The sequence below is a fragment of the Somniosus microcephalus genome, chromosome 3, assembly GCF_052327205.1.
Source record: "Somniosus microcephalus isolate GS21.2 chromosome 3, FLI_Smic_1.0, whole genome shotgun sequence".
NCBI lineage: Eukaryota > Metazoa > Chordata > Chondrichthyes > Squaliformes > Somniosidae > Somniosus > Somniosus microcephalus.
Window position 1 is genome coordinate 15,032,891 of NC_140989.1, and position 13,380 is coordinate 15,046,270.

The 13,380-nt window shown below is 46.4% G+C and overlaps 1 protein-coding gene across 4 annotated transcripts in view; it reads right to left on the minus strand.

Moving 5' to 3' along the window:
• The window catches only part of LOC147120871 (collagen alpha-1(XII) chain-like), a 377,794-nt gene that overhangs the window by 240,960 nt on the left and 123,454 nt on the right, over window positions 1–13,380 (minus strand). For all 4 annotated transcript variants that reach the window (XM_085979224.1, XM_085979223.1, XM_085979225.1 and 1 more), the window contains exons 17-20: window positions 7,534–7,683; window positions 7,308–7,427; window positions 3,988–4,152; window positions 1,604–1,750 (exon numbers count right to left, since the gene is read on the minus strand). In XM_085979224.1, coding sequence (XP_085835350.1) covers window positions 1,604–1,750; window positions 3,988–4,152; window positions 7,308–7,427; window positions 7,534–7,683 — 582 coding nt within the window. The remainder of the gene's footprint in view (window positions 1–1,603; window positions 1,751–3,987; window positions 4,153–7,307; window positions 7,428–7,533; window positions 7,684–13,380) is intronic.

The following is a 13,380-nucleotide window of genomic DNA, read 5'->3' on the forward strand; positions in this document are numbered from 1 at the left end:
AGTAATTTACGGTACGGATAGATGCATGGTACCAAGGATGCAGGACTTCAGTTATGGGGAGAGACTAGAGATTTGATAAAGGTGTACAAGATTATGACGGGTTTGGATAGGCGAGACAGGTAAAGGCTGTTTCCACTAGTTGATGGTACAAGGACTAAGGGACACAGATTTAAGGTTTTGGGCAAGAGATACAGGGGGGATGTGAGGAAAAACTTTTTTACGCAGCGAGTGGTGAGGACCTGGAACTCGCTGCCGACGGAAGTGGTGGAAGCGGAGACACTCCATGTTTTCAAGGGGAGACTGGATAGGCACTTGAGGGAAATAAACTTGCAGGGCTACGGGGACAGAGCGGGGGAATGGGACTGACTGGATTGTTCTACAGAGAGCTGGCACAGACTCGATGGGCCGAATGGCCTCCTTCTGTGCCGTTATGACTCTATGGCCTAGAAATTCGCTTTGGGCCCGCCAGCTGGCGTGCGCCCAAAAGTTAGCGCTGAGCGCGGAGCCAGTTGCGCCCGTCAGATATTCAGTTTTTGCGCCCCAAGTCGGAACCGGGCGCTATTCCAGGGTGTGCCTGCCCCCGCTTGGGGCGCTGAAACTGAATTTCAGCGCTCTAGGCGCCGCTGCGCCACCCGCTGCGGAGCGGCAGGCTGCGGTACTGCAGGCCTCCTCCTTCTCTTAAGGGGGAGGTGCCTGCAACGGGGAGATCGCCGCTGGATAGTGCCGGCAAATGAGCCCGGCACCACGGAGAAGTGCCGGGTTCGCGGAAAGCAGCCGGCAATGCCGCGGGGGGGGGGGTGGAGGAGGCCGGGGAAGGAGGTGTGGGCAGGCGGCCGCCGAAAAAGTGGCCGGCCGCACCTCCACCTTAAAGCGCCCCACTAAGGCTACAGTACGGCCCCGTTTTCTGATCGCTGTTTGCGGCCGCTGCGGAAGAGGCGGCCGCAACTAAATATGGCGGTCGGGCCGGTAGCGGGGCGGTAGCGGGGCACTGCGCACACCGATGACGTCATCGGTGGTGGCGCAGCGCTACTGGCTAACGCCGCCATTACCGCAGCGCTGAATATCGGCGAAAGCTCAGCAAGTGGCGCAAAAGCCCTCTTTGGGCGAAAACTGGGCGCAAAGCCTACTGAATTTCTAGCCCTATAACTCTAAGCTGTGATTGTTCTCCTTAGAGCAGAGAAGGTTAAGAGGAGATTTAGTATAGGTGGTCAAAATTATGAAGGGTTTTGATAGAGAAAATAAGGAGAAACTGTTTTCACTGGGTTGATAACCAGAGGTCACAGATTTAAGATAATTGGTAAAAGAACCAGAGGGGAGATGAAGAGAATTTTTTTTTTAAGCAGCGATTTGTTATGATCTGGAATGCGCTGCCTGAAAGGGCAGTAGAAGCAGATTCAATAGTAACTTTCAAAGGGGAATTGGGTAAATACTTGAAAAGGAGAATAATTTCTAGGCTATGAGGAAAGAGCAAGGGGAGTGGGACTAATTGGAGAGCTCTTTCAAAGAGCCGGCACAGGCACGATGGGCCAAATGACCTCCTTCCGTGCTGTAAGATTCCATGCACAGCTCTTATTAAAGTCAAGTATTGAAAGATATCTCATACCTGGTCCCTTCACACTGTTACAGAGGTTCGTGCTGAGGTCATCAACAATTTCGACAAGTAGGGCGAAATCAGCCACATTGTACATGTGGATGCTATCTGGATCAGTCGCAATCTGTTTCAATTCAGCTTCATCAGCATTCTTAATACCTGAGAAACAACATCAGAATGGACAACAATCAGTACTCAACAATCACTGGAAGATGCAGCACATTGACTTCAAAACCATTCTTTCTGTCTTCAAATCTCTCCATAGTCTTTCCCCACCTTAACTCTGCAACTTTCTCCAATCTAGCTTTCGCCCTTCAGTCTTTTGATTCTGGTCTATCTCTCAGTGATTTCCTTTAACTCTAATTCTCTTCCAGCCACTCTCCCCACCTTCAAAAGCCTCCTATCTCTTTGACCAATCTTTGTGGTCACCTCCTGTAACTTTTCTCACTCTTCATGCTCAGTGTCCACCAGCTTCCACCCCCCAAAAGTCCCTCAGGCATTTTGTTTGCTGGAGTTATATAAACCTAAGTTCCTGTTGTGGATTTAGTGATATCTTCCCCGTCCTCAATTGAAGTGCCTGAGACGCTGTGAATATTGAGGGAGGATTTCTGCTGCTCACTAATCATAGCAGAATTGCATATTTAAAATCAATGCATCTATGATTTTGCTGTAAATCACAAACTTTGCAAATCGCCCCCATTATCAAGTCGTTTTGTTATAAAATAATACAACAAATAAAACAACAATACAAAATATTTCCCTTAGCAGAGGGATCAACAACCAGGGGGCATAGTAATTGGTAGGAGGTTTAGAGGAGATTTGAGGGGAAATTTCTTCACCCAGAGGGTGGTGGGAGTCTGGAACTCACTGCCTGAAAGGGTGGTAGAAGCAGAAACCCTCATCACATTTAAAAAGTGCTTGGACAAGAGATACAGGGGGGGATGTGAGGAAAAACTTTTTTACGCAGCGAGTGGTGAGGACCTGCAACTCGCTGCCGACGGAAGTGGTGGAAGCGGAGACACTCAATGTTTTCAAGGGGAGACTGGATAGGCACTTGAGGGAAATAAACTTGCAGGGCTACGGGGATAGAGCGGGGGAATGGGACTGACTGGATTGCTCTAGAGAGAGCTGGCACGGACTCGATGGGCTGAATGGCCTCCTTCTGTGCCATTATGACTCTATGGCCTAGAAATTCGGTGGGCTGCGCCACCAGTTAGCGCCTAAAGAGGGCACTCAGTGGCTTTAGCACCACTGGCCACGCCTCCCGCGATATTTAGCTGGGGCGCTAATGGCGGCGTTAGCCTGTTGCGCTGCGCCGCCACCGATGACGTCATCGGTGTGCGCAGCGCCCCGCTACCGCCTCGATCTCGATATTCGGTAGTGCCCGCCTCTATAGCACCGTTCGCAACTCACGCCCGGTTCACGGGGCCTACCTGTGGCGGCAGTGGCGCAAATTAAGGTGGCGGGGCGGCCGTTTTTTCCGGCGGCCGCCTACCAGCACCTCCATCCCCGGCCTCCTGATCTCCCCACGCGGCAGTGCCGGCTGTTTTCCAAGAGCCCGGCACTTCTCCTCGGTGCCGGGCTCTTTTGCCGGCACTCGCGATCGCTCATCGCGCTGGTGCAGGCCCCTCCCCCTTAAGAACGGGAGGAAGGCCTGCAGTACCGCAACGCGCCGTGCCGCAGCGTGTGGCGCTGCGGCACGTTGCGCTGCGATATTCAGTTTCAGCGCCCTAAGAGGGACGCGGAGCACCTCGAGCCTCGCCCCGTGTCCCTCTTGGGGCGTTCAAGCTGAATTTCCGGCGGTCGCAACTGCTCCGATCGCTGCGCTAATTCCGGCGCCCAGGCGAGCCTGCCGCCCCATTTGCGGCTCCACCCAATTTCTCCCCCTATGACTCTATGGATATGCACTTGAAGTACCGTCACCTACAGGGCTACGGACCAAGAGCTGGAAAGTGGGATTAGGCTGGACAGCTCTTTGTCAGCCGGCGCGGACACGATGGGCCGAAATGGCCTCTTTCTGTGCTGTAAATTTCTATGATTCTATGAACAGGTACTAACTTATGCTAGATTGGTATGGTAGTGTAGTATTTATGTAACTGGCCTGGCAATCCAGAGAGATTAAGCCCCACCATAGCTTCAGTTTTCTAAAAAATATCGAAATAAAAAGCTTTTATCACTTGAAGTGTCAGATTGTCATAAAAACTCAAGTGGTTCATTAATGTCCTTTAGGGACATAATATTAGATCAGTCTTGTGATAATGGTATCACATTGATTGGTTGAGTTCAGAGAATGGTCAACCTGTCGCACAGTCTGATTTACTTTCAATACTCGAAATATCTTTTTCTTTCTCCTTTCCAGTTTTGAGGGCTCTGCTTTTCGCACCATGCCAACTTACCAACAGCGTAGAGCTCCACTCCGATATTACGCAGCGTCTCCGAAGGAGTGACGACGTCATCTTGTGACTTGCCATCGGTGATGAGGACACCGATCTTGCGTGCGTTCGGTCGAGCACCCGCGTCAGCCTTGAAGTTGTTTTGCAATATGTAGTTGAGAGCCAGGCCTGAGAATAACACAGTGAGGGAGAAACAAAAAAGGGCAACTTGCATCAATTATTGAGAGCAGAGTCATTGAGAAATAAACTTATAGCAGCAATGGGTTGAAGTGAGTGAGGCTCAGTGGTTGTATTGCCGCCTCTGAGTCACAAGGTGAACGGTTCCAGCCCCGTTAGTGGAGACTAGGATATGATCTCCGAATACTGGGTTGATGTTCAGTGGGGGACTTGCATCCGGACAGAGTGATCACTGGCTCAGAGATAGTGGTCCCCCCTCTGAGCCAGAAATGATGGGTTCACGCCCCACTCCAGTCAGCCCTGGCGAGCAGAGACGGGAGATCCGGCTCTGAATACTAGGTTGCCATCGGACATCGGAGGAACTCATGCCTGATGGGTGTGGGTGCCCCCCTCCCCATCGTAAGGGTAGTTGGAGATCTTTAATGGTGGAGCCCACCTCGGAGAAGGTACTCCAAAGATAAAACCCATGATGAAGGCAACGGGAAACCACCTCAGCTACTCTTCACTAGTAACTGGCTCAAGAATCTCGCGGGTGAGACTTGAATTAACTCAAGTTCAGGCAGAACTTAAGGCAGAACACAATGAAATGGCAATACTAGTAATGAGTGGGTTAAGTTCATTTATAAAATAATCCCATTGTCCACCAATTTAATGCAGGCGATAATTCCTTGATTTCAAATAAATTAAAAACGGGCCAAGGAATTTCACAGGAATGCTTATTTGTGACTGACATCGCACCATGCAATTTCACAGCATGCCATTCGGTGCACAAAAGCCAGTTAATAGGGTGAATTTCACATTGCTGACAGCGGACCATACAAATCAGGAAATGGGGGGTATGTTGCCCTCAATTCTCCGACCAGCTCCACATACAGGAAGCTGGCTGCCGAGGCTCCCCAGCGACATGGAAAACCAGCCCGCGGACGCTAATCCCACGTGTATTATTTTTCTAAAGGAAGATATGTTTATGCCTCTTTGAAAGAATACAGGAGCAAAGTTTCCATTAAAAAATAAGACGGGGCAGATTTCTATTTCCACTGACTTCAACAATGGGGAGAGATGTGAAATATTAAACATTCCTATGTTCCTGTGAAACGGGATGAGGACTCGCTATCCCCATTTTACATTATCGCACAACGTCAACATCTGCAGTGAATTTTCAATCCTCAGAGAAATAAACACCACAGTTTAACATGCAATCAAATTTAATATAAGGTTTTCTCCAGAATGTCAGAGGTGAAAGAAAACCTCCAGCGATTTTTGTAATCTCCAACACAGAAACTTGGTCGAATATTTAAAAGAATTGTTACCTTTCATTTTTTTTTTAAAGGCTGCCGCCTATGAAACCCTACTTCATTCTCCTAAATCTGGAGAAATCACGATAAATGTACATTTTTTTTTAAACTTTAGAAAGCTTGGGCAATGGCCAAGGCCCTTAATTCAAGAGGGCTGGAATATGAAAGTGTGGAAGATGTGTTGCAGATGTATAAAGCATTCAGTTCTGGGCACCGCACCCCCGGGAGGAGGTTTTGGCCTTGGAGGGGGTGCAGGTGCAGATTCACCAGAACGATGCCAGAACTTAAAGGTTTAAATTATGAGGACAGGTTGCATAGACTAGGCTTGTATTTCCTTGAGTATAGAAGATTAAGGGGTGATCTAATTGAGATGTTTAACGGAGTTTATAGGATAAAGAGAAACTATTTTCTTTGGTGGAAGAGTTCAGAACAAGGGGGCATAACCTTGAAATTAGAGCTGGGCTGTTCGGGGGTGACGTTGGGAAGCACTTCTTCACCTAAGGAAGGATATACTTGCCATAAAGGGAGGTTCACCAGACTGATTCCTGGGATGGGGGGATTGTCCTATGAGGAGAGATTGAGTAGACTAGGCCTATATTCTCTAGCGTTTAGAAGAATAAGAGGTGACCTCATTGAAACATACAAAATTCTTACAGGGCTTGACAGGGTAGAGGCAGGGAGGATGTTTCCCCTGGCTGGGGAGTCTAGAACCAGGGGTCACAGTCTCAGAATAAGGGGTCAGCCATTTAAGACTGAGATGAGGAGAAATTGCTTCACTCAGAGGGCGGTGAATCTTTGGAATTCTCTACCCCAGAGGGCTGTGGAGACTCAGTCGTTGAGTATATTCAAGACAGAGATCGATAGATTTTTGGATATTAAGGGAATCAAGGGATATGGGGATAGTGCAGGAAAGTGGAGATGAGGTAGAAGATCAGCCATGATCTCATTGAATGGCGGAGCAGGCTCGAGGGGCCGAATGGCTGACTCCTGCTCCAATTCTTATGTTCTTATGATCACACAATGGGTAGTGGAAATTTAAAACTCTCTCCCAAAAACCTGTTGAGGCTGGGGGTCAATTGAAAATTTCAAAACTGTGATCGAGAAGATTTTTGTTAGGCAAGAGTATTAAGGATTACAGAACCAAGGCGAGTAGCTGGAGTTAAGATACAGATCAGCCATGATCTAATTGAATGGCGGAAAAGGGTCGAGGGGCTGAATGGGGTAGAAGTTATGCGGCAGCTATACAAAGCCCTGGTTAGACCACACCTGGAGCACTGTGAGCAGTTCTGGGCACCACACCTTAGGAAGGATATACGGGCCTTGGAGGGAGTGCAGCGTAGGTTTACCAGAATGATACCCGGACTCCAAGGTTTAAGTTACGAGGAGAGATTACACAAATTAGGGTTATATTTCCTAGAATTTAGAAAGTTAAGGGGTGATCTGATCGAAGTTTTCTAGATATTAAGGGGAACAGATAGGGTAGAGAGAGAGAAACTATTTCCGCTGGTTGGGGTTTCTAGGACTAGGGGGCAGAGTCTAAAAATTAGCGCCAGACCTTTCAGGAGTGAAATTAGGAAACACTTCTCCACACAAAGGGCGGTAGAAGTTTGGAACTCTCTTCCGCAAACAGCAACTGATGTTAGATCAATTGTTAATTTTAAATCTGAGACTGATAGATTTTTGTTAACTAAAGGTATTAAGGGATACGGGTCAAAGGCGGGGTTATGGAGTTAGATCGCAGATCAGCCATGAGCTCACTGAATGGCGGCACAGGCTGGAGGGGCTCAATGGCCTCCTCCTGTTCCTATGTTCCTAAGGCACCATCCAGATACGCAGGATAAAACAGCCTACCTGTTAAGGTGTTGCCGCCCTTGTACGGTAAACTAGCTACGGCATCCAGTAAGCTCTTCTTATCCTTGTATTGGTTAAGATTCCACTCGGTCCTTGGGTCTCCGCTGTATTGTGCCAGACCTTAACATTCAGACGAGGCAGTGAGTTGTGTGTTTTTTTTATCACTTGGAAACAAAATTCAAATTGACACATTGAAGCCGGGCGAACTAACTCTGGGACAGCTTACCAAACTGTACTCTCCTTGGACTGATGTCGAAGACCTGAACCAGCTTGGCGATGAAGCTTCTGATCTGACGGAAGTTCAGTCGCCCGATGCTCCACGAGCCATCCACGAGCAGCAGGATATCCGCAGCAGCTGTGGTGCTACATTGCAGCCCTGCCACAGTTAGACAACAGTTACTAAGAGGAACAGATTTTCAATCCACACTTTCAAGCCTACTTTTAAAAAGGAAATCGCAGATGTTAAGAAGCACTTTCTGTTTCAGTTATTTAACAATGAGACACTTAATCAGCAACAAGAAATACAATTGGTTTTAGAATATGGGTAAGCAATAAAATCAAATACAGGGAAACGTCCCTGTCATGCCCACCTTTGTGACTGACCTGAAGCAATCCTTTTAGACAGGGCACTGAACACTGATGGGATGAATGTTACCCACTCACTGGATACACATAGGGGGTGAAATTGCACATGGCGGGGCATAGAACAGGCAGTGTCACATCGACTGCCCGTTACACGCCCTGCCCCGTATTCAGTTCCATTGGCTTCAATCGAGCTGACTATCGGGCGGGTGATATACCGAGCACCAAAAGCGATTCCGCCTGTTTTTGCAACCCCGGCCAAGTCCAGTTTCACCCCGCTGGTCTCTTACTCTCATGCACGTATTCACTCTCCTTCTCTATCTCCAAGTGGTCTTTAAGGCACGCTTCACTCTACCTTTAATATTTTAAACCAAGCACGGAAATATTGCCCACTGTGTTTGGAGCTAACAGTTGTGCATTGCAAAAAAAACTTAGCAGCTTAAAGGGGCAGTGTCTTCACGACAGTTGCTTGACCAAACTTTTTTTTCGTTTAAGGAGGGAGAAGAGCCAATAGTGCCCTATGTCACTTTTGTCACGACGGCGCCACGTGCGAATCACACAATGACACATTTTGACACAGTTCACATCTTGGAGTCACCTATTTTTAAGCAGACAAGTGAAAAAAGTTTGGCAATTACTTTTTGAATGAAGGTTGTGTCCCTTTAAAGCTGCATCACCATTGGACAGCGGTCAAAGAGCACGCGGTAATTCTAGCACTTAGCTATAAATAGTGCATTCTAAAATTAGCACTCAATTTAGATTTTTGAATTAGAAATTGATGTAATAGAGGATTGTATATCTATTATTCCTATAGGTTCAGCATATTGTAATGCACAAACTGAATAGACTTTTATTAACAAATTGCCACAAAGCCCTGATTTTATATTCCTTGAAAAAGTACCTATGATTAATGTAATCTAAATATGAATGGCCTTGGTTTACCATCTTCCTTGTCAGTTTATTTGGGATGAGGGCTATTACTTTAGACAGAAGATTGTCCCCTTATACTATCCTGCTTAAAGTCACCCAATGCTTCTGAAGATCCTTAGAATTCAATACCAAGCATTCATTGTGTCCAATACCAGATCGAGTGCTGTAAGAATACTGAAACAGAGGGAAGTGATCGTACAGAAAACCGTACACTCAATCAAATGACACAAGGCAGGTTAGCACTGTCACACAAATGTTCCAAGATCTCAGCGCGAAAACACGCAGCACAAACAAACTGAAAACAGTACACAAGTTTTCTCAATCTCGAAAATGAGCTGAAATATGAAACAACTCCCTGTAGCTGGAGGCAGCGAGCTCCGACAAATAGGAAGAAAATGCGAAGGACTCCACTGCATAAATATTTGAAACACCAAAGACCACAATACACAGACAAGGTTTAAAAGGAATGTTTATTTAAATGTGTAGAGTGCTTGCGTCTGTTTCAACAACAGTTTGTTTCTCTTTTTTGCAGATTTCCTGTCAATCCATGCAATTGCTGGCTTCGTGCCGTGCAATGACTCCTGGTTTTTGGCCTGAAATACATCCCTCTTGGTACCTCCGAGAAACATCCACTCCGTGCCTTGGTGTGTTTCTTCCGTGCTCACGTATGCCTCCTGCTTTAAATGGGCGAAATACGGTAAGCAGGCACACACTTTTAGCTGCAGGATTAAAAGGGAGCGAGGGGCGGGGAGCCCTCTTCCATATGAACATCAGAAACTGATATTTTAAGGCATCCCACAGGAAGAAATAAACATTAATCAAAGTCATTGATCCATCTGTGATATATATACTGTATATTATCATGACTGAAAAAAAAGAACAAGTTTATATTTTGAACCAAGAAAATGCATCTTAAAATGTGTACAAAGAGAAGTGGAAATAACCGCAGTGGTAAACTCCGTGACCGTATAAGATAGAACTTCCAAAGTTTCCATATGAACACTTAACACACTCATATTACATTCCTCTGTGTGTTACGTCAACTTTTTAAATTAAACGGGTTAATGCCTGTACATAAACGGATCATACAGGAATGTAGAAGGGGCACATTAAGTGCTCCCAAGATTGAACGTTCTACTTTTCTGAGTGGAAACTTCAAGGTCTGATTTAAATTAATCTATTATCCTTAAGTTACAGAGATTCATCAGTAAGCCCTTATATTTCTCTATTCGTTCCTGGGATGTGGGCATCGCTGGCAAGGCCAGCATTTATTGCCCATCCCTATCTGCCCTTGAGAAGGTGGTAGTGAGCCGCCTTCTTGAACCGCTGCAGTCCGTGCGGTGAAGGTGCTGTGAGGGGGCAGTTCCTGGATTTTGACCCAGCAACGATGAGGGAAGGCCGATACATTTGCAAGTCAGGGTGGTGTGTGACTTGGAGGGGAACTTGGAGGTGGTGGTGTTCCCATGTACCTGTTGCCCTTGTCCTTCTAGGTGGTAGAGGTCACGGGTTTGGGAGATGTTGCAGAATAAAAGTCTTTAATGGAAGTATTTTTTAAATATTGCCCATCTATTAAAGAAAGACTTGCATTAATAAAGGCAAATGTTCGGATTGGATTTGCTTCTTTTTTTTTTAAGAATGTTTGCATTTAGTCAAATTTCAGTGCAGGGCAAGTAGTTCCAGAACCATGGTAAGGAAACTAATGGAAGATTTGGATGTTCACAGTAGGCAAGATGACCAACCACCTCCTCCTGCCCAAATATAGCTGCATGGCTGCTTGGAATATTTGTACTGTGAACATTCTCTCAGCCTAGTATGTGAGTATGAGTTTAGGATGTTTGTGCCATGAACCTTCTCTTAAATTCCTGATGTGTAATGTAGTGCAGTGACACTTTTTGCTGGCCATTGTATGTTGTAGTTTACAATGTTCTTTGTGAGCAATCTCATTGAAGGAAAGTAATTCCTGTCTATACAATGTCACGTGATGCTAGCTCCATGAAATACTAAAAATATTTCCCACAAACGGCATCACAGTTCGTGTAATATGGTGGAATATAATAGAATATTTTTACATTGACGCTCAGAGGCATTTAATTTTGCAACTGCCCCATCGTCACTTTAGAACTGCCAGGTCTCTGTTTAAATGCTACCTTTACTATATTAAGGTTAACATAATTTTTTATTCTTGACAGTATTGTAACAATGGCCTTGCACGCATGCTAAATGCACTTGTACAAAAATTCCTTTCTACACAGGGATTCACATCTGCATTAAGAGCAGTGAAGAGAGGAGATTCAGATGAGCGTGTTAAATGTTCATAAGAGAAAAGTGCCGATCATAGTTAATACCCTAGTCTGAGGGAACTCAAATAATACACACACCTTATCCTAGGTTTATGACGTCACTGCCATTAGTGACAATTCAACTTCTTTACACTGACGGCCCTCAGGAACTCCTCCCAAGCAGTGCCACAGATGAAGTCAGCGGCCCACCTGACCTGACGGCTGTAGCTGAGAGGGCTGGTGTTTGGCCACCTCCCAGGCCATCACCAAGACCCACTGCATCCAGCCACCAGGAGTGGCCAGAAACAACTCTCCTCTTCACCTTGCCATACGGCACCACACAGCTCGTGCTCGTCATCGGACATGGCTCAGAACAGGAGCGGGGCTTGAACCTGTATTTCTCCCCACCCTACACCCCGGAGATCCATTTTTATGGGAAAGAAAGTGATCGGAAGTGGCCGCCGTTTTTATTATGTTTAAATTTAATTAATGAACTATCTCTGATGACTAAGCGGACTCAGGAGGGCACCAGATCCCAATCAACATCTGTCGATCCGAAATAGCTGATCTCAGGCAGGGGTAATGATTTTTTATATTCGTTCATGGGATGTGGGCGTCACTGGCAAGGCCAGCATTTATTGCCCATCCCTAGTTGTCCTTGAGAAGGTGGTGGTGAGCTGCCTTCTTGAACCGCTGCAGTCTGTGTGATGAAGGTACTCCCACAGTGCTGTTAGAGAGGGAGTTATTCTTAATATTTGTAGCAGTCTGGTACAACTGAGTGGCTCGCTCGGCCATTTCAGAGGGCTGTTAAGAGTCAACCACATTGTTGTGGATCTGGAGTCACATATCGGCCAGACCGGGTAAGGGTGGTAGATTTCCGTCCCTAAAGGGACATCAGTGAACCAGACAGGTTTTTACGATTCGATAGTTTCACCATTACTGATACTAGCTTTTTACTCCAGATTTATTTAATTAACTGAATTTAAATTCCCCAGCTGCCATGGTGGGGATTTGAACTCATGTCTCCGGATCATTAGCCCAGGCCACTGGATTACTAATCCAGTAACATAACCACTATGCTACCGTACCGTACCCAATTTGGGGGGAGGGAGGGACTTGGCTGACGTTTCCGGCTCCTCCTCGCCCATAAGGGAAGAGATTTTTTTTTTAATTTACCCTTCTGGGAACTCTTCTGACCCCAGCTCCCGTTCCAGACAGCTTCGGTCTGATGGGGAAGCCACGGGGTGCCCCAGCGCTAGTTTAAAGTAGGACCCCGCTGTCTTTTGGCATGTGTCTCACTCGCCTGCTATGAAGAGCAGGTTAAGATCAGGGCCCGCGGGAAGGCAGCGAGATCAGAGGGGCTAAGTTGCACGGCGCCATTTTAAGTGCCCACCCGCTTAAGAGTCCGCTGGGTGGAGGAGGGTGTTAAAGTTCCCTCTAAATTATCTGGGCTCACACTATATAAATAGGTGGGGGTGGGCAAGGATCAGTGGAGCCAGAGCTTGTATTGCCTTCAGGAGAGATGGGGGGAGATAAATTGGGGAAATTATGAATTTGGATCAACTTTTAAATTTTATTTAACATTGACCTTAGCTACAAAAAGGCCTCAGCAGGGAGTGGAGACACTGCCACTGTAACACACACCAATATTTCCTATGCAGCAATTTACAGAAAGTATTAAAATATTACAACGTTAAATTATTAAAAGTTGTTGAGGCAAAAATTTTAAAACTGAGATTTATAAGACTTTTGGTAGATAAGGGTATTAAGGGTTACGAAACAATGGAGTTGAGATACAGATCAGCCATGATCTAATTGAATGGCGGAACAGGTTCGAGGGGCTGAATGGCCTCCTGTTCCTATTAACACCAATAAAGAAAGACTTGCATTTATATAGCGTCTTTCACTACCACCGGAGGTCTCAAAGTGCTCTACAGCCAATGAAGTACTTTTTGAGTGGAGTCACTGTTGTAACGTGGGAAACGCTGCAGCCAATTTGCGTACAGCAAGCTCCCACAAACAGCAATGACCAGATAATCTGTTTTTGTTATGTTAGTTAAGGGAGTGGCCAGGGCACTGGGGAGAACTCCCCTACTCTTCTTCGAAATAGTGCCATGGGGTCTTTTACGTCCACCTGAGAGAGAAGACGGGACCTCGGTTTAACGTCTCATCCGAAAGACGGCACCTCTGACAGTGCAGCACTCCCTCAGCACTGCACTGGAGTGTCAGCCTAGCTTTATGTGCTCAAGTCCCTGGAGTTGGGACTATGAACCCACAACCTT